At 29.0% G+C, this 27581-nt stretch overlaps 1 protein-coding gene across 4 annotated transcripts; it reads left to right on the top strand.

Annotated features, from left to right (window-relative positions):
• The first annotated feature begins 438 nt into the window (after positions 1-438).
• LOC135930013 (ATP-dependent 6-phosphofructokinase-like) lies at positions 439-26425 on the top strand. Of its 4 annotated transcripts, none has more exons than XM_065466776.1 (23): positions 439-658; positions 858-931; positions 1317-1394; positions 6423-6612; positions 6925-7090; positions 7409-7453; positions 7823-7931; positions 8380-8526; positions 10972-11064; positions 12282-12366; positions 16218-16335; positions 16882-16966; positions 19386-19532; positions 21059-21073; positions 21425-21495; positions 21633-21720; positions 21841-21993; positions 22199-22363; positions 23031-23092; positions 23434-23545; positions 23990-24092; positions 25472-25577; positions 25790-26425. In XM_065466776.1, the coding sequence occupies exons 1-23, from the start codon at positions 526-528 to the stop codon at positions 25956-25958; spliced, it is 2514 nt and encodes an 837-aa protein (XP_065322848.1). In that variant the 5' UTR covers positions 439-525; the 3' UTR covers positions 25959-26425. The 4 variants fall into 4 exon arrangements, with proteins under 4 accessions (XP_065322848.1, XP_065322850.1, XP_065322851.1 ...); XM_065466778.1 differs by having other exon boundaries at positions 8380-8475; positions 25790-26424; XM_065466779.1 differs by lacking the exon at positions 21059-21073 and having other exon boundaries at positions 8380-8475.
• The last annotated feature ends 1156 nt before the right edge of the window (positions 26426-27581 follow it).

Raw genomic sequence — 27581 nt, 5'->3', positions numbered from 1 at the left:
AGGTAAAATTATTTAGGATATAAAATATTAGAGTAGATTAGTAGAGCTAACATATTTATGAGGGGGTAAAAGGGTGATTGATTTATGGAGGAGGGGGGGGCGAATAAAGCCTCTATTTTTAGAACATTAAAATTAATAAGAGGGAGAGAAAGAAGTGAATTAAGAAATAAAGCTTGGTCACAGTAAAAGATTTAAATCGCCCTTATTCTAATAGTAATAACTTTGTTTAAAAGTTGCTCTAGTCCTATTCTAGTACCAATTAACTGGGATAAAAGTTAAAGAATCAAACAAATGAACATGGTCTTAAACTATACTGAATAAGGTTAGCTATTTATTGAGATAATAATATACGGCTTGACAGAAGTGTTTTTGAAAGATTTAAATTAGAATTTGATCATATGTTATTCATATCATTTTATTTTTCTAGTGAACATTTTCCTAATGTTCTGAAATTTTATATTCGCTTAATTGAAAAAAAAAAATTGAAGGAGGTGAAATAAAGGATAAAAAATTTATTATTTTTAAATGATGGACGCCATGAGAAATAGGCAAGAAAGCATATGTCCTCAACCAGGAAAAGTTGAGGGTGTTATAGTCGCCAAAGATTCTCACATCGGAAAAACGATTGGGGTATTCACAAGTGGAGGAGATTCACAGGGTAAAATTATAAAATTATATATAATTTAAGAGTTTTAAATCGAGAATAATATAAATTCTTATATAGTGAATATGCAAAAGACATTAAAGAATTTTAAATATTTATTTTTAAAGTATTTACATAAATATACCATTAGCACATAAAATAATTTTTTTAGTATCATAATAAATTATTCGTTTGTATATCCTATTTAAATTAGGAATGAACTCAGCAGTGCGTGCTGTTGTTAGAATGGGTGTCTATTTAGGTTGTCGTGTCTTTTTCATTAAAGAAGTAATATTTTCTAATGCCATTTCCATATTATTTTTATTATTTTATTCAGTGTTATAAGAATTAAGAACTTTTTTTATTACCCCTAAACAATATATATAATTATATATAGAAACTATCGATTTCAAATATTTTTTAATTATATCCTACTCTATCTTTAATCTGAAAAATACTTGGATTTTCTAAATAAATACTATCAAAAAATCCATTTATTAGATAAAAAAATTATCCGAGTTCTTATTGAATACTAATACCCAAAGTTTTTTTTAAAAATCATAATAAAGCATATTTATTTTTTTATATAGTTTAATGGGCGTATCTTAAAATGATATTTATTTATTATGATAATGTTCACCTCAACATTTTATTTTAAAATAAAATAATAAAGGGTTACCAAGGTATGGTTGATGGAGGTGAAAATATTGTCGAAGCCACCTGGGCATCAGTGTCTGGTATCATTCAACAGGTTACAAAAAATACATATAATTATTGTCATATAATTTTGATACCAGTTTTTTCTTCTCTAAAGTTTGCACAAAATTTACAAATTACTTTTTAAAAAATTTATTAAATTATATCTTTTAAAAAAACTTAATTATATCAAAACCCAAATGTAAATACTGGATTATTATTTAAAAAAGGTTTCAATAAAAGTTATAACCTATAAATGTAGTCATTGTTTTATTTCAAATTTTTTATTAATAAAAATATATAAACCCTACCCACCCATTGTTTTGAACTACTCTGCCATCCAATTTTTTTTTTAACTCATCCAATTTTTAAAATAAATAAATTAGGAACTGTTGTAATGTACACTTTTTTATTGTATATTTTATTTGATAAAGTGATTTATTTTAACAGATGTATTAATTTTTATGTAAATGACTGATGATATTTATTACATTAAAGAAATTGTAAAAATGACCTTTTCATTTTATATAAACTTTTGATTCAATTTAATTTTATAATAATAAAAAAAATATAAAGAGAAAGTTAACAAAATTTTATCAGAGTATCGCCATCAGAGGCGATACTCTTATTCCAATAAAATATATACGTTAAATTAAATAAAATTTCAATAATTATATCTGAATCCCCATTAATTATAAAATCATGTAGATTCTTTTATTCAATTTATGAAGGTTTATTCTTTTTATTTGACAAATATGAAAGGAACCCATCTCTATTAATAAAACAAATTTTTTATTTCACAGGGTTGGCAAAAAAATTATTATATTTTTTTCTCTTATTTAAAAGAAATCTATTTATATGATTTAAATTACAAGAAAAACTTGTCAGTTTATGTTTATATAATATATTCTGAGGAGTATTTATCATTCATTCATTTAGCACATTGGTCCATATGACCTGTCCTAAGAAGGGCACACATGGAACCTATTTTTTTTGCAAGAACGCCAACAAAACTTGATTACCCAAGGTAAGAATAATAAAAGGGATGGGAGGTGGGCACTAGAATTCCTGGTTGTTTAAATACACACAAATTAAATATATAAAATGTAACGAATAACTGTTTCTTATCTTTTAAATGGAATATTTAGAATGACGTAAGGATGGCTTCTTTCTCTTGCAATTATTAATTTCCAATCACATTACAATTCTTTAAAAAAGATTGTCTCGAAGACTACGAATGAAATAGATCATTAGAACAATTTTAATGTTAAAAAATGTTAGATTTTAATTAAATTAATATTTTTTTCGTGGATTCAAACTGACCCAAACCGTTAAAGCGATATTTTTTAACCCAGTTATAATTTACCTAACCCCTGATTTTTAAAAAATTTGCCGCTCGAACTTGAACCGAACCTTTAAGAAGGTGTGCAAACCGATTTGAACCTTTCGTTATATTCAAACTCTCTTTAAGATGATTAATCAACAATCATTTTTGTTTGATATGTATCAAATGTCTATTTTTAGATATTTTTGTATACATGACTCCTTGATACTGCCAACTACCCAATTTGGCGTAGAGAAGTTTTCCCAAAACACAGGATATATGTTTTCTCGTTATAGAGATAATTTGGCAGAAGAGAATCTACAAAATATTTTAATATTTCGAGGAATTGTGGTAAAAAAATTTTTTTAAAAAAAAATGTGCCTCTTCTCTTTACATAATCGTTAAAATGTTTAGACAGGGTTTTTGCCGATAAATTTTTTGGGGGAACTTTCTTTTATCTAAATTTGAACCGAACCGATAATCGTTGCTGTTCAGATTTCCTGGTATTTTTTTTACATAAAACTGAAATCTTTCTATCTTTCTTTCTATCTATCTTTCTTTCTTGCTTTCTTTCTTTCTTTCTTTCTTTCTTTCCTTTCTTTCTTTCTTTCTTTCTTTCTTTCTTTCTTTCTTTCTTTCTTTCTTTCTTTCTTTCTTTCTTTCTTTCTTTCTTTCTTTCTTTCTTTCTTTCTTTCTTTCTTTCTTTCTTTCTTTCTTTCTTTCTTTCTTTCTTTCTTTCTTTCTTTCTTTCTTTCTTTCTCAATCTTAGTAGTAATGTTATCAACAAAATATAATAGTAGTAGATTTTATCATTACCACAAATGATGTTTTTTTTATTATAAGATTTAACGTAAACCTATAGAATCCATGACCCGACAAAATATACTTTCACACAAAAAATGTCTTCGAAGTTTTTACAAAACCTTTAAGAACTTTGATTCACAGATTAGACATAATTTTAAATCTTTCGGGTGTTATAATCGGGGCCGTGTGTTTAGGTTAGAGGAGAAACTGGGAGTCATAATGTAGTGTTCATTTTATTTTTATTACATAAACCCAATGATGCATGCCAAATTGAATGAAAAATTATGAGTTATTTTTTAAAGGGTTCCAATGCTAGGGGCGGGAGGTTTATACAAGAGAACTGGAAGAAGTAATAAAAGTGTATCAGGAGAGGAACAGTTTTTTAAAATCCATTTTAAAGCCTATAACCCTTACAAGCAGGGTTTCGAACCGTTTAGTATCACGGTTCGGTTCGTTCCGGTTTTTAGTTTAAAATTTTATAAAGGTTTTGTTCCATTTCGGTTTTTAAAAAAAAATCATATCGGTTCGGTTTATAATTTATAACGGTTCTTTTCGGTTTTTTCCGGTTTTTATAAATTTAATTTAAAAAAAAATTAATCATTAACCATGTATATATTAATTTTAGAGAAAAATCTTTTTAGTTTATAATTTCTTATTTAATTTATCCATGATAATCTAATAGATATTTTTATTAAATTTAGGAAATATAAATTAGACAAATTAGTTTTTTTTTATTTTATAAATAAATAAGATAAAAACAAACATGCGTAAATACAATAATGAATAAAATAATATGTATACTATACTATTTAGGTTTAAAAAGAGAATTCGAACGGATAACTAAAATATTTTCTAATATTTTAGGATTTAATTTAGTTCTCTGGGCAGAGAGTATAAACTTAAGGCTTGAAAATGCTCTTTCTACGGAGACCAGCGTAGCTGGAATTGCTAGCACAGTTATAGCTAACTTATAAAGTCTCTGACATACTATTCTTTACATTTTCCCAATAATTCAAAAGATTAGTATCTTTTTCTCATCTCTCTATATTATCAAATGACCGAATTATATATTCTATTTCTATACATTTATTATAATTTTCGATGCCCTGAGAATTATTCTTATTAAGACTTTCATGCGACTTTAATAAATCTTCAAAATCATCATCTAAATTATCCTTCGAATACGAACACGTAGGCATAGTATTTAATTTCAATATTCTGATTATTTAGATTTTGTATCAAGTTCCAAGTTTTACAAAGATGTTTTCTGGCGATCTCTCTTTCTTCAAAAGTTAAAAATACATTATATCTAGGGTCGAGATAAATAGCAGAGCAAAAAAACTTCATTTTTGAAATTTATTTCTCGTGCTTTCATCGTAGAAACTAAAAGTCTGGCAAATGGAGTGTCTACTTTACTCGTTTGCATGAGACATTTGATCCACGCAGCATAAAAATCTCCCATTGTCAATTGTTCACTTTGTAAATATTTTGTCAAAACATAAGCTGGATATAAAGCTTTTAATATGTCACTAATTATTTTCCATTCATTCTCTGATAAACATTTTTCGCGATCGCTTTGGAGCGATATTTCTTGGCAAAAGCTTTTTAACTCTGGTAATCTCTCCAACATTAAATAGATAGAGTTCCATCTTGTGCAACAATCTATTAGTGGTTTTTTCAAATTTAATTTTGAGAGAATAGCCATTGTTGTCTGATTTCTTATTTTTTTTGCAGATGTTTCTTGCTTTATTTATAATGACAATTTCATTTGAATTTTTAATGCAATCATTAATTGCTAATTGAAATGTATGTGAAGCACATCTAATACCTATTAATATGGATCTGGCATTTGGTGCAAGATTAATATTTTCAATATTAAAAAGTTCTTTATTTTCATCATGAATTATATCATTATTATTTAAATCGTCATTATCTATATCATTATTATTTAAATCATCATTAATTAAATAATCGTTAAGGTCATCATCTTCTTCATCGTGTAGTATTAATAGCTTAATTAACTTAATCATATTTTCTGCATTATCGGTGGTTATTGTGTAAATCTGCTCAATTTTTATTTCATATTCTTTTAGAACATCTAGAATAATTTTTTTAAGATATTCTGATGTGTGTCGTTCTTTAATCACTTTCATGCATAGAGTCCTTAATTTTATTTTTCCCTTATTTATAAATTGAATATTGATCCCCAATATGGACCTATCATATCTAGTTGCTATATCTAATTTTAACGAATTAAGTTTTTGATATACTTCAGGAAAATTAAAATATTAAATTTAGGTTAATAATTTAAAATTAATTATTTTTAAAACCGTTTTGAACCGGTTTAAACCGGTTCAAAATATTTATAACGGTTCGGTTCGCTCTTTTAATATTTTCTTCATAACGGTTCGGTTAAGGTTACGGTTCAGAAAATCATAACGGTATTCCGGTTTTGCGGTTCGGTTCGGTTCGAACCCCTGCTTACAAGTTATAAATTAAAACAAAACTATACTAGACTCTCGCATACCCATCCAATTGAGCTATGAAAAATATATGGGGATAGATAACCGTTGATAAGTAGACCATCTACCATTTTTGACGGGATGTAGTTAACTCACTATTTTTTTTGTTCTTGTTTTTTATTTCACAAATTCCACATTTAAAACCATCAATTGTGATATTTAATTTCTTAATTTTTGCCTCATACCTAAATAGCCTTTTTGGGGAAGAAAGAAATAAGATACGAATCAATGAAATAATGCATTATAAAATATACACTAATGTAATCTTTCAAATATGAAAGGGGTTTAAAAAAACGAAAAAAAAATATATTAAGATGAGATAGGAATTAAAATTACCGTGTTCACATATTTGATAACGACCAAAATTAGTTGAACCATTTCTCCTCTTACTTAAAATAATTTTTCCGTTTAAAAAAAAAATAAATTCTCTCAGGGTGGAACTATTATAGGAAGCGCCCGATGCAAAGATTTTATAGGGCGTCCAGGCCGATTAAAGGCGGCGCTAAACCTGATCAAGAACCGGATAACTAACTTGGTATGCATAGGTGGGGACGGGTCCCTAACCGGCGCCAACATTTTCAAAAACGAGTGGAACGATTTGTCGGAAGAATTACTCAAGACCGGTTATAATAATATTTAACTAAAAAAAATAAATGCGCCAAAATGCTCCGCCATACTATTGGCCCATCCATAATTCGATCATTTGTCAGGGGAAAGATTTTTGATCTAATTTCACCCACAAATGCCATCAAAATTTTTTTTTTGAAAGATTTTCCCTATTTTTTTTTCAAACTCTGATTTGTTTTATTTTTCTCCGCTCTATTTTGTCTATGTACTCATTTTATTATGAATAAAACTTGAAAATTACTTGTTCCTCTCTATGTTGCTTTTTGTAAATAATTTTGTATACAAATTTTACCCCTCTTTTTACAAAGGCCAAATAACCCAAACTGAACGGGATATGTGTAAGGACTTGCACATCGTGGGTATGGTAGGAAGCATAGACAACGATTTTTGTGGGACCGATATGACTATAGGAGCCGATTCCGCCCTCCACAGGATTGTAGAGGCTGTAGATGCAATCGCGACCACCGCTTTCAGGTCTCTTTTTTTGGCTCGGCGGCAGGGATGGAAGAGAGGTTTTTTGGAAACTAGCCAGAAAGTGGGAGGGGATGGATGGAAGAGGAAAATCAGTTAGCATCTTCGTATCAGATTAATCGCACAATAATTCCATAGATTCTCTCAATTAAGTTATTTGATTATTATTAAATTCCTGTATTCACCCCAAACCGATCCCATAACTGTTATTGATTACATGATCAATTTTGGGTTAACATCATATGGGGTGTATAAGTGAGTGCCTTATATTAAAAAGAATATATCTTATTTTTTAATAATATATTTTTTTAAAAAAATTAGTCATCAAAGGTGTTTCGTTATGGAGGTCATGGGTAGACATTGTGGGTATGCGAGAAAAAAAAAATATATTATTTATTTATTTTAAAAAAAAATCGATTTTCAATGTGAAGTGAATATTAAACGAATAAATTTCGTTCGCAGAATTCCCGCCAAATCATTATGCGCATGCGCTTATGAGATCATTTGGGGAAAAAATTAATTTTCTTTAAGAATAAAATGTCGGCTACATTCCGATCAGATTTAGATACCAAATGAAATCTAGTTTTATCTACCAAAATGGCCGACTACTTTTTTCGAAAAATATTTTCAGATTATGAAGCTGTTCGAGCCGGTTTTGGTTAACCCTCACTAGATGGAATCAATTAATTTATAAAATTAAATTTTTACGCCCGTTTTATCGTTATGTAAAATCAGTTACTTGGCACTCGTGTCGGCCATAGCGACGGAAGCGGATTTCGTATTTATACCCGAAAGCCCGCCGCCCGCCAATTGGGAAGAAGATATGTGCAGTAGATTGGCTCAGGTCTCTTTTTAATCATTCATTCAGATGTACTGGTACATTCATTCATCCCTATATTTATATTTCGTTTTACAGTAAATTTTTAAATTCAAGATTTATTTAAAAATGATTTCGTTGTCAAAAACTGCGATACCAAATATATAGCAATAATCCAACTTAATGAAATTTATATACATTGAAAGGAAATGTATATAAAGTTAAACGAATAAGTAGGATTAAAGGTTAGAAAGATATGGGTTAAGATTAATTAAAGGCATATGAGATATGGGTTAAGGGTAAGGTATATTAGAGAGGGTTTTTAAAAGGATTTAATCATTTTTATTAATAACTTGTCGAATCTGATAGGTCATGTGATTAAAGATATAAAGTTGGACCAAAATCATTTAAATCATGTTACCGAAGAGAGGAAATAAATTGAATTAAAATAACTTTTTTAAAAAAAAATATCCAGGAAAGGAAGCTAGGCCAACGCCTGAATATCATAATCCTGGCTGAAGGAGCCCAAGACTTGAACGGTAATCCAATTACGGCCAATCAGATTAAAGACGTAATTACCAAATACGTTAACAGCAATAACGAGAAAAATTGCCCTCATCAAGTACCCCCCTCCCATCTAACCCTTATTATACCCCCAAACTCCAGTCAACCATAAGATGTTTAACAATACACCTTGATTCTAACTCTTTGATATAATTCAAATTTGAAAAAAAATTGTACACTACTTTCTTAAAATGAAAAATGAATAACTAGTATGTTCCCATCCTTCAATAAAAAAAATATATATGAATGTGTAGTTAGTAGCTATTAAATATGACGTTTATGTGATATTGTTTGCAGTTGATCGTTTGATAAGTATGTTTTCTTAAGTTACATTGATGTAATGGGGATGTATGATTGTGTGATATAGGTTAGTAGCAAGTGGCGTAGTCAGGATTTATCTCAGTGGAGGGGTTAAGAAAAATTGGGAGGGGGGGGGCTATGGCCGGGTACCGCCTATGAAAAATTTTGATTATATAGCACCTAAATCTATGCCAGCGTTTCGTGGTTTATTAGTGCCTATGAGTACTTTAAGCATATAGTAATAGCCAGTATATAATGGAAAGGCAATTATTGGTAGCTGAAGGCTATTTATTTAAAATTTTTTTTTATCAAATCGAGTTATAATCTTAATGAAATGTCACGCTTTAAGCATGATGGGCCTAACATCTGGAAACTCTGAAACTTTTAATAATAGTGCTTCAAAATGTTTGATAGATTGTTTATAGAAAAGCGCATCATTGACAAAATAAGAAAATAAATGCCAAGATTGGCATCTGACTGATTGGTACTTATTAATTTATTAATTAGTTTACAATTTTTTTTTTTACCTAATATTTTCCATGGGGAGGAATGGGATGGTTTAATCTCCAACCCCCTCTATCCGTTTCTACGCCACTGCTAATAGCTCATATGAATTCGATGTTTGTTCCATTGTATGTAAACATGAACATGACGTATGCAATCGTTTATATTTTTAAATTTAACCCCCCTTAAAAAATCACTTATAATTTTCTTAAAAAGAAACCCATTTTTTTTTGTTCTCTCTTTATAACTCACATATTATATAATCAACTTCACCCACTATAGTGGAATGGGATATTTTTATTCTTATACACAGGTCGTTGCTGATCAGCCATCTACGAATCTTTGCCAACTAAATCGCTAACCCATTCCGGCTGATCCAAACGAACGAAAGAAACACGTGATGATGGAATACCTAAATTCTATTTATTCAAATCTTCTTTGTATTATTATAATTCCTTCTTCTTTTTTTGAAAAAATTTTATTTTTTTTAAAAAATAAAATCAAATAATATTTATAAAAACATCACACGATTTGGGGGCAATTTTTCTTGGTTATCTTAATTGGGAAATATTTTATATCTTTATTTTAATATTTATTAAATAAATATTTAAAAAAAGAAAGAAAGTATATACATATATTTATATATATTATATATAATTGAATGAAATGATATTCCTGAATCGCGCTGAAACCTTTATTTAAATTTAAATGCTTATATATTATATTATTATATACAAATTTACGGAGATATTCGATATTCGCCTGGAAAAATTTTTATTCGACGTTCGTGAAAATTCATTCCTCCCCCTCTCTCTATATTTTAGGCAGGGCGCAAGAAAAAAAAGTTTTGCTCCTATTAAATTTAGGCTGTCCCAGCATGCTTTAGATCCTCACCATATTTCGCTCTAGGCACGCGCTAAATTTCCATTTTTTTATGACCAATTGTTATCACATAAATCCCTTGATTCTACTCCTATTCCATGCGCATGCGCTATGATCTGCTATGCCTTGACATGCATATGATTTTTTCTGGTTACGACCCCTTTTCGGCTAAATGCAACCCTTAGTTTTCGTAATAAACCCCTTTTTTTGATTGTGTTCATTTTTTTTTAAATCAAACATTGTCTTTTTCTATTATATTTTAAAAATGTATAACTAATGTTCTTAAATGGCTTGATTTAGGCCGATTTTTAAAAACGGCCAACTCACTATTTTAACCAGAAAATATATATCCCGGGCCTCGAGATTTAGCTAATAGATGTACGAACCTTTGTGCCATCTATGAACAAAATCTTCAGTTCCTGCATAATATTTTTTTCTGGACAAAATATTGAGTTAGCCTTTTTAAAAATGCCGGCTCAAATTGAGTCTTTTAACAATGCCGTATAACAATTGCACGCTAAATCAAGTTTTTTTTGTTTGTTATTTTGATTTTATATCATCCCCATCACTTTTAGTTAATAAATATCCACCATTTTGTTTTTTTTCTTTCTTTTTATAAAAGAACTTACATCATTTAAAATATTTGCGTGATCTTGGTTTGAGTGCGTTTGATAGAATGTTCTGAGTGCGAATTTATATAACTATTATGTTGGAATATCTATTTCTTATGATTCGAATATCATTTAACCCGATTGGTTAATTTAAAAATAAATCTATATTTTATAATTCGATTCTACAAAAAAAAAAAATAATACAGGTGATAATTAAAAACTTGAAATTCGATACGCGCGTCACCATTCTAGGTCACGTTCAGAGAGGCGGGAACGCTTCGGCCTTTGATAGATTACTGGTTAGTTATCGATAGCACTTAAAAAAATAAATCGTTTTTTTTAAAAAAAAAAGAAGAAGAGCACCTGCCAATCACCAAAAACGTGTTTGAGCGTATGAGTTTTATATACTAATTTTGGTTACGGTCAATATTTAGTATAAATTAATTATTTTTTAAAAAAAACCATCCATTTTAGGTCTTCAATTATTTTTTCATCACGGGGGGTCAATTTTAATTATTTTTTGGACTTCTTTACTCGAATCTTTTCAGTAAAGAAATTAGGGTTGTGCCGATATTCAATATCGGATCGGCACCAAAATGTATCGTTTTTCAAAAAGTATCGGGTCGAGTCGGGTCGATCTTTTTTACTCGATCCGATATTTTTTTATAAATTGTTTTTTTGTTATTTTACAATTAATTGTAAATATAATCATATTAAATTATTTTTTTTTATTTTAAAAATTTGTAATGTTTAAAAAAAAAATAGTTTAAAGTTTTACACTATTTTTTTTTTGGTCATATTATCTGCATCAAAAAAAAGAGGATTTTTGAATACCTAACGGGTCACGTTCGTTCGATCAATGTTGCTAAACGGCTCGGTTTGGCCAATTTTTTAAGAACGGTTAACTCAAGACATTGGCCAAGAGTTATGAATCCCATGCTCGTTGATTTTTTTCCGCCGTATATATGAGGAAGGTTTGGACTAAGTGTTGTTAAACGGCAACTCAATATTTTAGCCAGAAATATTTCCTAAGCCTCGAGATTCCCCGAATAGATTGTTCAAACCTTTGTTCCTTCTACAAACAAAATCTTTGGGCTTTGCGCGATATCATTCTGGAAGAAATACTGAGTTAGCCGTTTTGGCGAAATTTTGAGGCATAGGTTATGATTATTTTGGCTAAAATATTTGATTTGGCCCTTTTTTAAAAAATCGGCTAACTGGATCTGTTTAACCACACTACATTCGCGCATAAACATTTCAAAATATTTTATAAATGAGAATATTAACTTTAAAAAAAAATATGACATTGATGCAAAGATAGATGGTAAAATAAAATAAAATATAAATACCTGATCGGATCTGATCGGTGAAAAATTTGTTCTATCGGCAACAGCCCTAAAAGAAAGAGAAACAAAAGATTTTATATATTTCTTATAATTCTATCAACCCTTTATATTTATAGCTTTCAAAATACACATTAAAAATTATTATAATTTTAAAAACACAAACATGAAAGGGTTGCAGAATGGGAGCCGAGGCGGTGCTCGCTTTGATGGATTACGGAAACAATCCCTCATCCGAGAGCGAGGCTTGCGTCATAGGTAATTAACCAATCAAAGTTATTCCTTTTAACCGGTAGGGAAATCACGTGATTTTTTTTTAAAGAATCGACCAATCATTACTAAAATAAATTTTTTGTTTGAATTTATATATATATATATCAGAGACCTGCAGAGGTACCATTTGCACGGCCCGGCCCGGCCCGGTTTTAAAATTTTTAAGCCGGCCCGGCCGGATATTTTAAAAAATTTTTTACGGCCCGGCCCGGCATTAAAAAATTTAAGGCCCGGCCCGGCCCTGATATTTTTTTAAAAAATTTTTTACGGCCCGGCCCGGCCCGGATTTTAAAATTTAAGGCCCGGATATAAGTATATTTCATATTTTATTCAGAATACTATAAAAAATTTGTGCAAATAATATTTTTGAATATAAAAGATTCTATTTGTGATTTTTAATTTTTATTTAAAAAATACATGTAAAAAGCTAATATTTTGAGAATATTATATTAAATTTATAAAAATTATAAAACTGTTATTTATAAAAATGGATATTTTGAGCATATACTATATTTTATATTGCATTTAAAATAAAACTAATATTCATAAAAATGGTAATAATATTTTGAGCATATACTATATTTTATATTGCATTTAAAAATAATAAAACTAATATATAATTTATAAAAATGGAAAATATTTTGACAATATAATATATTGTATTTAATTTACTATTTAATTTATAAAGTAAAAATAAATCGCTATTTAAAAAAATGCATGTATAATAAATAGTATTTTGAAAATATAATCAAATTGCACAAATTAATATAATTTATTTAATAATATAAATTTTTAACAAAAGAAGATAATTGTATTATATAATATATTGTAAAAAAAATAATAAAAAACTTTCATGACTCAAGGTAAAATATAATAAATGCAATAAATATTTGACAGTTTGCAAAGTAAAAAACCAGCATGATTGACGAAACCCTATACTCAAGAAAGATATTAAAAATTCACAAATTATCATGAAGAAAGAGAAGCATATCTACCTTTTCAGGTTGAAGATTACTTCTTCTTTCTTCAAGAATTCTTCCAGTAGTGGAAAAATTCCGCTCACAGCTTGCACTTGAAGCAGGAATAGCCAATACCCGTTTTGCCAATTTTGCTAAAATTGGGAATTCGCTTTGATGAGAAGCCCACCACTCTAACAAATTATCCACCTTAAATATTTCATCTGTTTTTTTGTTTATATAATTATAATATTCATCATCGGGTATTGAGATATTACCAGAATTACCATCGCCCCATTTGTCATAAAACGACTCAGTTTGTTTAACAACAGTCGTAATTTGACTGGTCGATGGTATTTCATTTACTTCCTGAGCCTCTTGTGATTTAATATAATCTTTTATATAGTTTTCCGCCATCTTGCGATCTGTCCCTGACAACATACGTAATTGTTTGAATTTGGGACAGAGAAAAAGAGAAATAAAATGATACTTGTGTAAAACAAATTTTTCAATTAAAAAATGCTTTATATTAAGTAATATCAATTTTATTTCTCTTTTTTCGCTTTGAAAGGTATTACAAACTTCAAGAAGTTCATAATACCATATTACCACTTTAAAAAGAGTACAAGAGTCCGACTGTAACTAAACAATAGCTCTGTTAAAATTCTCAAGAATGTTGACTAGATCCTGAAGGATCGGAAAGTCTATAATATAATACTTTTCCGATCCCCCATGTTCTAGAAGAACTTTTTTAATTTCTTCATTTTGAGAATAAACAGAATTGAGCATATTGTACTTAGAGTTCCAGCGGACTTCTATATCTTGATAAAGGGCTTTTAAATGCTGGCATTTATTACTTTGTTTTAAATGCCCCACTAATATTTTAGTATTATCTATTGTTGATTTTATTAATGGGGCATTACTTTTCAAATATTTGGAGTTAAATGAATTTCTTAAAATTGTATTTAATAAATGACAAGAACAATTTAATCGTTCATTTAACTCCAATGCTTTTATAATATTTTTACCTTGGTCTGTAACAAAAATTATATTAATAAAATCGTTATTGTTAAAACTAAAATTATGAAAATTTTTTAATAGTTCATCCTTAACTACTTGGCTAGTCTTAGACACTTCTTTAAATTTAGCGGTAAATAGGTTTCTCTTCACTAACTTCCAGTCATCTGATATATAGTGCATGTTAACTGTTATAAACGAGTTCTTTTTATGGTTATCGCACCATATATCAGTGGAAGCAGCCATAAATCGATTCTTGATTACTGGGGCAATAGTATCAACCAAAATGCTTCTTATTTTATTACATTTTTCTTTAAGGTGGCGTGATAGAGTGGTGGGATGTGAAATTAATGAGTTGATATCTATTTTACCATATGTTGCCCCAACATCGACTAGAGCCTGGCTGAATTCAAGAAACCCATTCCCAGCTATCATTTCGAAAGGTCTAATATCTTTTGCGCAAAGTGTTAAGGAATGATCTATAAATTTTTGTTTTAAATATTTCATATTACATTTATAAGTGGGTTTTTCAGGTGTAAAAAATAATTTATTAATTTTCATAGATTTACCATCACATTTATGTCTTTTTAAATGTGATGTACCATGGTTATAATTATAAGATAATAAATTTGAACAATTTATGCATTGCACATAGCCAATATTTTTTTTATTATTATTATCTATTATTATTTTAAATTTAGACCAAATTTCAGATTTTAAAGTATTATTAGTATTTTTAAAAGAATAAATATTATTTTTAATTTTGTCAATTATATCTTTAGTGTTTTGTGCCATGATATTCCTTTTATTGATTGTTTTGGAAATATTCTAAAAATTTAGATATGAATTATAAGATTTATATTTAATATTAATTTTTACTTTAGCTTCTTGAATGCTAAAATTGATTGATTGAGTATCACTAATTCTAATGATAATAAATATTAATTAATTATTTATATCTTACATTGATTATAAATATCTAATATCAATATTTATTAAATAATGTAGATTGAAATTATTATATTTATTTATTATAATAAATTTAAACTGAATATTATAGTTATAAGAAAAAGTATGTTATTAAAATTTTATATTATTTACAAAAAGATTCAATCTAATTTGAAATAGATTTTATAAACTAATATATGAACCTAAAAAATATCAATGTACATTTTTATTTAAAGAGAATAATTCAAAAGAATTTTTTATTACTTAAATCTGTTTATGGGATATATCCACTTCTAAACTATTCTTCTAACACAACTGTTCTAAGTCTAACTTTTCTAACAAAATTTGATAATGATTAGTGGAGCACTGCAATTCTAGATAATAACATATATTAAGTAATTTAAAATATATTTATAATAATTATACATACTGTTCTAAGTCTAACTTCTAAGTTTTCTAACACAATTTGGGAGCACTGAAATTTTAGATATTAAAATATATTAAGTAATTTAAAATGGAGTTTTCCGGTATCTTTCAGGAAATTAATAATTAGATCGATCTGTGGGTGTTAGGTAGTGTTAACCATCACCCAATATCATATTAATCATAACTATAATATAATATAATCTTATAACCAATAACTCATAATGTAAAATTTTTTATAAAAAATATTAAGGCCCGGCCCGGCGGGTTTAAAAATCTTAGGCACGGCCCGGCCCGGCCCGGCCCGGATATATTTTAAAAAAATTTTTAGGCCCGGCCCGGATAAAATTTTTAGGTCCGGCCCGGCCCGGGTATATTTAAAAAATTTAAAATACGGCCGGGCTTAGGGCCGGGCTTGCAGGTCTCTGATATATATATATATACTCACGCATTTTTTAAAAAAAATTTTTGTTCTTTTATTAACGAAATAAGGTCTGGATGGAAACAGGACTGTCCGCCTTCCCCTCATGAAGTGCGTGCAGCGTACGCAAGCCGTGGGCAAAGCCATGGCGGATAAAAAATTCGAGGAAGCCGTCATGCTACGTGGAAAGTAATTTTAACCTTTCTCAAATTCCATTTGACAAATCTGATCCTGACTTACATTTTCTCAGACTTGGTCGGATTCAGCCCTCGATTTCGAAATATATTTCAAACTGGACTCGCGTCTCGACTAAAATTATAATTATACTCTTATAATTTTGAAATTTTTTTATTTAAACTCAACGAAATTGCTTATTATTATTCTTCTTCCTTTTCCTTCCTTCCTTCCTTCCTTCCTTCCTTCCTTCCTTCCTTCCTTCCTTCCTTCCTTCCTTCCTTCCTTCCTTCCTTGCGGGATATTATAAATTTTTACCCCCTCGGCCCCACTTTATGATTATTATTTATCAACGCTTAAAATTATTTCCACGATTTCGTTAAAAAAATATAGTACTTTTTAAAGAATTCAATATTTTTTTAAAAAAATAAAATAATATGGATCGGACCAATCGGAGAAAAATTTTTTAAATTTATTTTCGCGCGTCGGGTCCGAATCCCGAAATAATAAATTGTGTATGGACAACTTGTATATATTATTTGTGTTTGTTATAAATTCAAGGAGTTTTGTGAACACCCTGGATATCCATAGAATGTTTAGCCAGATTAGGCCACCACTTGAATCCGGCGATCTCAGCAAAAACAAGGTATTCCTTTTCATCCCCCTTCGTAATCCATTGAACAGTTGTAACCAGAGACGCATCGCTATGACTTTAGCGGATAAAAAACGCTACCAAAAAAAAATTGGTTAGTTATCATTTTTCTTGTATAAGCGGCCGGCCACTAAATTATCGACCGATACCGCGAATATCGCTTGCCGCGTCTCTGGTTACTACATAGTTTCGCATAACGTTGTTAATAACCCTCTTAGGTCGATTTTTTTTATGATTTTATCCGAAATGGTATTATGTAAGGCCCCGAGATTCTGGAGATTGTGATCTCAAACCTTTCTACCGCCAATGAGCGAAATCTCGATGCTCACTTAACATTATTTTGGAGAAACCCTCAATCTGGCCGGTTATAAAAATCGACCCAAATCGGCTTTTTTTTCTCTTAAAACTCTCATTATTCATTAATTTGAGATGATACTCTTCGGCCGCATTCATAGTGGATCCGATCCGACCCGACACGATTTAACAGCTGATCGATTTTAAAAATCGGTTTATGAGAATCAATTTTTCTTTATTAAAACCAACATTTCTTAGGTTATTATCATGTATAAGATTTAAAGACAAAATTAATATTATTACAAAAAAAATTGATCTCATAAACAGATTTTAAAAAACGATCAGCTGTTAAATCGTGTCGAATCGGATCCACTATGAATGCGGCCGTTGTTAGACGGCTCGATTGAGCCGATTTTTTTAAAAACGGCGAACTCAATATTCTAGCCAGTAAAATTTTGCCTTAAACCTCAAGATTTCGCTAAAAGATGTCCACCAACCCTTTTATGGCATCTATGACCAAAATCTTCAGACTTGCATAATATATTTTTTTTTGGATATAATATTGAGTTAATCGCGCTGTTTAACAACGCTACTCTACAAGCCTGACTCAAGTAAGTTTTTTTTAAAATATTTTTTACAACTTCAAATGCTTAATATAAATCCAATAAGTATTTGTTTTTTGGTGGCCCGTATTAGGCATACTTTTAAATTTAAAAAAAAAAAACTATTAAGGATTCCTTCACTATTTTATTATTTTAATTTAAATTGATTTAATTTTATAATTAATTTTTTCAAAAATAACTCTTTGTGTTTGTTTGAATTGTCCTATCATCTACCTCCTTCTCCAACTCATCATCTGATGTGACTCTGGAAATTCGTCGAAGGAACCAGAGCGAGTAAGTTCTAATCTTATATCCTAAACAACAACAAAAAAAATATAACTTTGGCTCGTTAAAAATTTCTCCTGTTTTTTTTTTAATATTTTGCTTGCGCCTTTAAAATCTTTTCTATATAGCCTCATCTACTTGCCTACTTGTATTAGAATGTAATATTTTGCCCTAAATTTTTCTTAATTGTTTCTACTATCCTTGTGTCCTAATGGGGAGCGTTCGAGCGATTTTAGCGTAGCGTTAAATCCTAAATCCGCTCAGGCCCTATTCCAATTGGGCGCAGGGGCTTTTGTTATTTATTCAAGAGAGTGTTCAACTGAAGTAAATTTTTTTAACTGAGTGAAATATATTTATAATTTAAAATAGATAACTGAAGTTAGGAGGGTTAATCGAAAGTTCGAGATACGGGTAAGGGTTAATGTATTAAGAATAGTTTTTTTTAAAAAAAAAATAAAACTGATATTGATAACCTGTCACACGTGATTATAAATAGCTTAATAGAAATTTAAATAAACCAGCTGCTGTGTTAGCGGCAATTTCCTTGATATTTGGACAAGGTTATACGCTCTTGATACATTGTAAACCCTTATATTGAGAAATGGCTTTAATTCTATCCTCTTTCGAATCAATAATTTCAATAACAAATATAGTTAACTTTTCTAAATCAAACCAAAAATGCTTATTAATCTTATTAACAATGAAAAAAAATGGAAAACGTGCTCAAAAAATGATTTAATGAAAAATAACTATTTGCCGGAAAAAAAAACACATTGCCGCCCACATAAATACACACACATAATTTTAGCAATAAAATATTAATTTATAGTTTATTATATTATATTTAAATCTCATAATCATAATATAATAATGGATATAGAAACTATTCATATGATACTTGGTAAATCAATATTATTCTTTATCTTTTAGGAACGAATATTTTATTAATATATCTTTGCTATTCTTATTAAAGTAAAGTTTTATAATTCTACCACGAGTTAGCCTAATTAATGACGAATATAGAGTAATATAGAAGGGAAGAAATAAACTTTAAAAAATTACTTGTTTTTTTTGGGGGGGGGGGGGAGAACTTTAAGAGTACATATTTCTTTACAATATCTCCGCCCGCATGAAATGAATGTTTTAAATTTGATTTCGTAAGAAAAAAAAGCTTTTGGAAAATGAATATATATACATATATATATATTATAATATGCGTATAATTTTTTTAGCGCAAATTCACGTTAGCCGTAGTTAACGTTGGAGCTCCCTGTTGTGGCATCAACGCCGCTGTTAGATCTTTTGTCCGTATGTCACTTTGTTATGGCTACACCTGTCTGGGAATTTCTGACGGGATTAGAGGATTCGCCGAAGGAAATGTTAGTTTAAATAAACGTTTTAAGTTTGTTTATTCTCTCCTGTTATTTTTTTTCCATCCTTATTTTTTTTGTCGTTGTGTGAGAATAGTTAAAAAAATACAACGGATCCCTACTCATTTAATTAGGGTTAGGTTTAGTTACATTTTGGATTAATGGCTTGATATAGATATAGACCTATTTTTTTTTAACTTCCACCAAAAAAATGTGAATATTATCCCAATCCACTCCTTTTGGCTTTCTTTTTAGTTATATTAAGAATTTGTGTTGGATATTTATTTTATCAAAATATAGATTCCCGAAGTAACGAAATATATTTATCTTTTCTTTAAAAAAAAAAAAAATTTTTGTTTCTTCGAAAAATATAATGTTCTATCTGCATGCCTCGCGATCATTATATCATTGTGTTGTATCTATTTGTAGCTTATCTTTCTTTTATATATAAAATTTAAAAAATATATATTCTTTCGCGTTAAATAAACCTTTAAATGATTTGCTTATACCAATCGCCATAGAGACCCGCTTATAGTCGCCGTAGATTAGGGGGATTCTTAGATGTCGTTTTAAAATGGATAGGGTAACTGTAGCTAAATAAGGTTCTAGTTTGCCAATGAATCGAGCGCCACGATAAAATCTTTTGCAATCAATCATATATGCCGGGCCAATTCTTAAAACCGGTATCCGATACTCTTTTTTAATAACCGTATTTGCTTAGCCGATTCCGGGAATGGTCGCGCCAAATTTGTAGGAAATGAGAGAGCGCCCGCCTCGCATTCTCCGGCGATAAGCGATGCTATATAGATTTAATAGGCTGGAGGTTGGATTTGAAACTAAGGAAAGAGATATAGTATCTAAAGTTCCAACTCATCTAATCCCACTTTCAAAATAAAATAAATAAATTTGAATAGTATTTTTTTCATTGTAACTCGCAATTTATTAGCTTATTTTTTCTTTTTATTTGAATGCCTTTTGTTTATATTCATATCATAATTATAATACTAAATTTTTTATTTTTAAAAAAAAATCTCTTTGCGCTTATTTATACGTGCTTCGTTTTCATCGTGTTAAATATAATTATTGGTTGGAGGGTGGTAAGGGGGGGTGGTGGTTATATATAAAATGCCCCCCCCCCTCGTCTCCCTGAATCACTTCTTTCAAGCGATTAGCATATTTTGATGGGCATTATCCCGTGTAAAATAAAGATCCCATTTGGGACATTATTTCCCATTTTGCTAAATTTTGGTATTATGTAAACGGATTGAAGTAATCCTAACATTCTCCTTCCCCCCAATTTAATATTTTACTAAAATATCAAACTTTTTTTTATGTTAAATCTTTATATTTGTCGCGACCGAATTACACCTGGATTTTTTTTGGCGGGAAATTCCATTTGGCAAATCATCTAACTATTATCATTCCTCATATCAAATTCAAATATAAATCTTGTAAAATGTTACCTTACTATTATCACATTCAATCCAATCAACATCATCGACAAAAAAAATATATGCATGCGACTGGATGCGCAGACCCGAAAAATTAAAGTTTGGAAAAAATTTATCAATTAACTCTTTCACGAAATTTATCCTTTATTCCAATATTTTTCATATTTTTTAATAAAATTAATTATTTTATTTAATTTCTCTCAGCTTTGTCACATATAATTTATAAGCCTAATATTCCTGGTTACGTCTGTTTAATTAATAACATCAATTTTTTAAAAAAAATTATATCGTATATATCTTAACCATTTTACTTATATAATTGTGAATAGTTGTTTTTTTTTTAAAAAATATTTTAAAAGTTCGAGAAGTTTTAAAACTTTCAGAAGTTTTAAAATTTTCTAGAATTATATTTTGGACATGTTTTTATTGTTATATTTTAAAAAAAATTAGATAAAAGCTTTGAAATGGGGCGACGTTCATGGGTGGGCTGGAAGAGGTGGATCCTTACTTGGCATAAATAGGTATTAATATTTATGCTATTCTTTGTTTATGAAGCGAAAAATGGTGAGAAGTAACTATAAAAACAACTTGATTAGTATATTAAGATTTAAAAGTATCTGTGTATTATCCTTATTTCTTAAAAAAAAAATATTCACAGATCACTGGCAGAGGGTCATTTCAATGAGCTAGCAGCCAGGATCAAAGAGTTTAACATTCAAGGCATTTTGTTCATAGGAGGATTCGAAGTAAAATTTAATTTCAGAGTAAAAATTTTTTTTTTAAAGTAAATTGGAGGTCCCACTAAAGAAAAGAAAGAAATATAATTCGAGTTTATAAAATTATGTTTTTTATATATATAAAAAAAGGCCTTTAGAACTGTCTTACAACTTTACGAGAACAGGCCTAATTATCCAGAGTTCTGTATACCCTTCGTGTGCATCCCTGCTACCATAAGTAACAATGTGCCGGGCACGGAGTTCAGCTTAGGCGCTGACACCGCTTTGAACGAAATTTGCTCGGTAAGTCATTAAATGATTCGTTTGACGCTTAAAATTAAATATGGGTAAGATGGGCACTTCTAGCCATCCCTCGAGGAGTTAAATGCTTATCACCTTGAACGTTTTTAAATGAGAGTAAAGGGGGCTAAAAAAAATTAGACAATTTTGTTGTTTTTTAAAAGCAGATTAATTGATATACGAAAATAAATTTAAACAAACCCTTTAGCTAGTGGACAAAATAAAACAATCGGCTACTGGCACGAAACGCAGGGTTTTCGTAGTCGAAACTATGGGCGGATTCTGTGGGTATTTAGCTACTTGTAGCGGATTGGCCGCGGGTGCCGACGCGGCTTATATATTCGAAGAAAAGTTCACCATTAAAGATTTACAAGTAATTCCATTTTTTGAAGACATTTAAACTATTTTTGGTAACTATAAAAAAAAATGAGCGGGCCGAACCGAACTGAACTCCATGTGGAACATTATGATCCGGGTTTCGACCTGGCCCATACTTATTTTATCTAGCCCGCCTACCGGGCCAGATTAAGGCGTCACTTTTAGAAACGTTTTATTATTATCGAATAAATAAAACATCCTATTCCCCTCCCCCCAAGAAATTTCTTTTTACCACCATTCTTCTTAATACTAGAACATCATTTTTTTTTATTGGTATCTCTCTCGTACTCCCATTTCCGTTTATGATTCTTATTCATGGGTTTCTTGCTTTTTAGTATCTTTAAATCAAATTCATTTGCCTTATTTTAAAAAATAGGGCATGTTCAACAGTTGGAAATAATATAATTTTTTTTTATCAATGATGAGAACTAATTTTCATTACCCACTCTTAGCTCTATGAAATTAGCCACCCGAACTTTACTCGGATGAATTCTGCGAATTAATGTTATTAATATTTACTAATTTTAGTAAGTATATCCTGGGCACGTATATTTGATAACTTAAATTCGGCTAGAAAATTCGGAGAATTTCATAGAGCTATAAACGGGTATAAAATAAATTACCTTGCACTATTAAAATATTTTCCTACACGAAAACTTAAGAACGATGTTTTACATATCAAAGCCAAAATGGACGAAGGAATCCAACGGGGCATTATACTCAGGTTTTACATAGAAATTAAATAATAATAATAATATATATATATATATACATGAAGAATTAACGTTACCAACCAATTTGTTTTGATTGAGGAATTGGAATGTTCAAATCTGAGCATTCATTTTAGTCACAGCGGGAATGAACCGCGAAACCTGTTTACTTTGATTTCCCAATCTTTTAAATGTTTTTTGTTTAATAAAATTGAAAAATATCAGAGCAATCTAATCCTGCCTATTCTAATAAATATTATTTTTTTAAAAAAGAGGAAAAAACAGCTTTGAACCCAATCTGATATTCTTTCTTTCTAGAAAGAAAATATAATATTTATTTGATTTACGAGCTTAGGAACGAAAAATGTCACGAGAATTATACGATGGATTTTATGAATTCCCTTTATCTGGGTGAGAGCGACGGTGTTTACTCTGCCAGGAAAAATGTCCTCGGGCATGTTCAACAAGTAAGATATATTATATATATATACCTATCTATCACATAATTATGTTACTTGAAACGTTGACCAATTAATCCATGTAAATGTGTAATCAGAAGGTGTGACGCCATTTTTTTTTTCCTATACGAATAATTTATGTTTAAATTTTTTTAAAATTCCAGAGTTTCGTTTATTTATATATATATAAAAAAAAATTGTTACACAGAAAACCAAAATGACGTGTCACCAGCTGATTTGTATTAAACGAGCTTTAAAATTATATTTTAATGAATGAATCATCAGGTCCAAGTAAATATGATAAAGAAAGAAAGAGAGAAAAAAAAACTATAGTTCATGAGTTTTAACGTTTTTTTGGAGTTTGATTGATACCTATTTAATTATATGCATGCCTACGTTTTAATATAAGGATATAATTATTAATATTTAAAAAAAAAAAATTTTTTTGTATAGGGCGGCATTCCTACTCCCTTCGATCGTAACATGGGAACTAAGATGGCGCTCAAAGCGTTTAGATACATGGTGGAACAACTCGAAAAATCCGTATCTCCCGAAGGTATGTATATATATATATATATGGGAACTAGGTGTTGGCATAAAATTGAGATTTAAAATAGTGTGGGTTGAGAAGACATTTTGAAAATGATTGATTGAATTATTTAAAGAATTTCAATTATTAGATTTCGGCGATCTGTGGCATACTTGGAGACGGGAGTTAGGGCTAAGTCGCATTTGAACCTTCTCATTTTTTTTACAACTTTTAAATAAGATGGATTAATTTTTTCTAACCTCCCCCTCCTCTTCTGAATTACAATTCTTTAAATACCAATATCTATTGATAATTGATAAACTAACTTATCAAGGCTATTTATTTCTTTAAAAATTAAGTTATATTTGTTTTAAAAATATACCTAAAAATTGAAGATTTAACGGATTAAATTTTTTATCGGTAACCGGTTTTAATTTATCACCCGGGATCGATAGTTGATCTTTAAAAAATGTTTGTTTTACTCTTTTATACACTGATTGTTTGTTAAATTTGAGATTTATTCATAATACTGATTTATATTTTTTTTGTGCTTGTTGCTTGTTGTTAGTTTTATTATTATTTTTACATCATCATTGTTTGTTAAATCTTTGATTTAAAGAAAAATAAATACGTTAATGTATACAATAAAAAGAACCGATATTTTTAATAGAATCAGAGTTATCATTAAAATTGGGAATTTTTTATGCATGAAAATCACAAAAGATATACTTATAAAAGATTTTTATTTTACATAAAAAAATTAGAATTTTTGGGTAAAATTTGATGAAAAATCTTCTTTGAGCATTCTCGAAAAAATCTTCAGATATTTAAAAATCCCTTAATATATTTTTATTTTTGAAGAGTATTTCAAACTCTGAATAGAACCGTGGAATATATCCGGTAATCTGTACCTAAAAGAATTATTCACTCAAATATAATACGCCTCATTTAAGCCCTAAGTCAGCATAAATATTGTGCTTGAAGATAACCATAATCATTATGCTTATTTCAAATTTAAAACATGGGGTGTATGCGAGGACCCCTCCCACCTATTCAGTTTGACGCAAATATATAACTTACCTATGCTGACCATTCATTCATTAAAACGCATTTTGAAGCGTCTTCCAATAAAAATCAGCTGGTGACACGCCATTTTAGTTTCCCATGATAAGAAATTTTATCAATAAATGAAACTCTGAAATTTTTTAATAAACAAAAATACGTTTTGATATAAATGTTACGTATAAAATTATTTACATGAAACTAAAATGGCGTGCTCGCATTTGAACGAATGAATTGAACGTCTATCTATAGTATGTTATTCATTGATTTAACGCCACAAGATTATTCTATTTTAAAAAAAATTAAATTTATTATCTCCTAATTTGACAATGATACTTAAACAGGTGTAGTGAAGGCCGTGAGTCCCGAGAGTGCGGTTATGATCGGATACAAAAAAAGAACTGTCGCGTTTACCCCCGTCATTGATTTGCTCGGTGAAGCCGATTTCGCGTATTTAATAAATAAAATAATATATAAAATTGTTTTAAAAATTCATTTTTAAACACAATCTACCAAAATTTATTGGTATATAAATTAAAATAGAAATTTAAATAATTTTAATTCAAGCCTACTACACCTCTTAATCATTTTTGAAAAATAAATCAATGAACGAACCGACAGATACAAAATGTATTTTCTATTATTTTTTTTATCTTAAACAGGCATAGGACCCACCTATGTCCACAATGGTGGATGAACTTGAGATCATTGATGAGAATTTTGGCCAAACACACGGCGACTTACGAATCGGAAAGTATAATGGTAGATCACATCAAGGACGACGCTCTTCCCAAGAGTATAGCACCTTACTTGTCTAATTACTCCATTTGATAAAATAAAATCAAAATGTGTTTTTTTTTCTCTCTCTCTCCCTTCTCCCTTCTTCCCTCTCTTGTTTTGTATATTTCTCTCCTTTTTTTTTAAAAAAAAAGCAAAATTTGATTTTAGATTATAAGTTACGGTTAAATTTAGGAAAATAAAATTTTCTCAAATAATTGCGGCAGGCTAACGGATTGTATAATTTATCCGATTATCGCTCAATTGGTCCACCGATTAACGAACGCCTTTTATTCAATATTTTTTATTTCGAAATACTAAACACGGAACTCACTCATAAGGCATCTATCGATGTCTTTTCATTCTGTCGTCCTTAGCTTTGATCTCCTTAATAAAAAGAGATTTCTTACTTATATATTATAATAAATGCATAAATTATATATACGTATTTTTAACAATTAAAATGAAGACACATCTTTAACACTATATACAGCCAAATAAGCGACAATTTTTTTTAAAAAAAATTATGACAAATAATATTATTCTTTTTTTATTTGAATTTTAAACACGAGGTATTTTCCTCAAAATCTTTTAAAATGTTGTCAAATATTTAACAAAAAAAATAATCATTTTTTGGAGATTTCTTGACTTTTATTTATTCTGTAATTATATTATATAGTCGCAAAAAAAAATACATTATATATCTATTATTCAAACCACTATATATTTTCCTTTTTAATTTTTTTAAAGAGGCCTTTAGCATTAGATTTTTAAGCAATTTTTACCATTTAAAATACTCTTTCCACTTGCAACTGACTAGTCAATCAGAAAATTACCAAGTCATAAAATCGTAATAGTTTATCCCCTCATCCCGAAAACTTTAACATATTCTGTTCAAATTTTTTATAATTTTTTTCCCGTCGAAATCATATACCTCCTATTTTTCGAGAATATGGTAGTTTGTAATTTATAATAAATGCATAATATTATCAAAATTTTATATTTTAAACCCACATTACGTAAAAATATTTTTTAAAAAAGAACATTTTATTAGGAAAAACGTTTTCACGTTGCTTTTTAAATTAGTTGAACGTGTGAAATAAACCTCATATTATATATATATAATGCTAATATAATTTTTTTTGTAAACATGAAAGTTTTTCATTTAAATTATAATAATATTATTATAACTGTCAAATGTTTTTACTTATGCCTTTTTTTTGAAACTTTGAATATAAATAAATTTAAAATCATTTTGTTTATTTATGCGACTGGCAATTTTTTTAAAAAAATTTCGCCCTTACTTCAGGCTCTATTGTTTTTTTTTGCTATCGACTGACAATATTTTAAATATTATTGGATTCGGTTCTGTCGATAAGCTCTGCAGGACTTTAATAGATGCTTTAGTTAAGGTTGCATTTAAAGAACTTTGTTCTTATAAGACTATTACACAGGGTGTAGAAATAAAAATGTGATTATTTTTAAATCATTGATTTCAATTTTTTTCTCAACTTAAGCACAATTATTTTTCAAAATGCATTATCTATTTAAATTATTATTTAACCTTATTTTAGCAAAAGTGAATCATGTTTAGTGGCCTTTTCTAAGCCTATAAATTATTATATTAAATTCTCGATTTATTTAATCCTATATTCGTAACACTAACAAACAATACTC

This window comes from Gordionus sp. m RMFG-2023, chromosome 5, assembly GCF_954871325.1.
Source record: "Gordionus sp. m RMFG-2023 chromosome 5, tfGorSpeb1-WG-v2, whole genome shotgun sequence".
Classification (NCBI taxonomy): domain Eukaryota; kingdom Metazoa; phylum Nematomorpha; class Gordioida; order Chordodea; family Parachordodidae; genus Gordionus; species Gordionus sp. m RMFG-2023.
Note: the sequence above shows the minus strand (reverse complement) of the source record. Positions and strands in the feature narration are given on the sequence as shown.

What these genes read in the sequence shown, in the direction of transcription:
- LOC135930013 (XM_065466776.1), top strand. Translation starts at nt 526, where the DNA reads ATGATGGACGCCATGAGAAATAGGCAAGAAAGCATATGTCCTCAACCA. An exon ending in TGTCTGGTATCATTCAACAG is followed by an intron (nt 1,395 to 6,422) that starts GTTACAAAAAAT and finishes AAATTCTCTCAG; the next exon opens with GGTGGAACTATTATAGGAAG. An exon ending in AGAAAAATTGCCCTCATCAA is followed by an intron (nt 8,527 to 10,971) that starts GTACCCCCCTCC and finishes AAAATAATACAG; the next exon opens with GTGATAATTAAAAACTTGAA.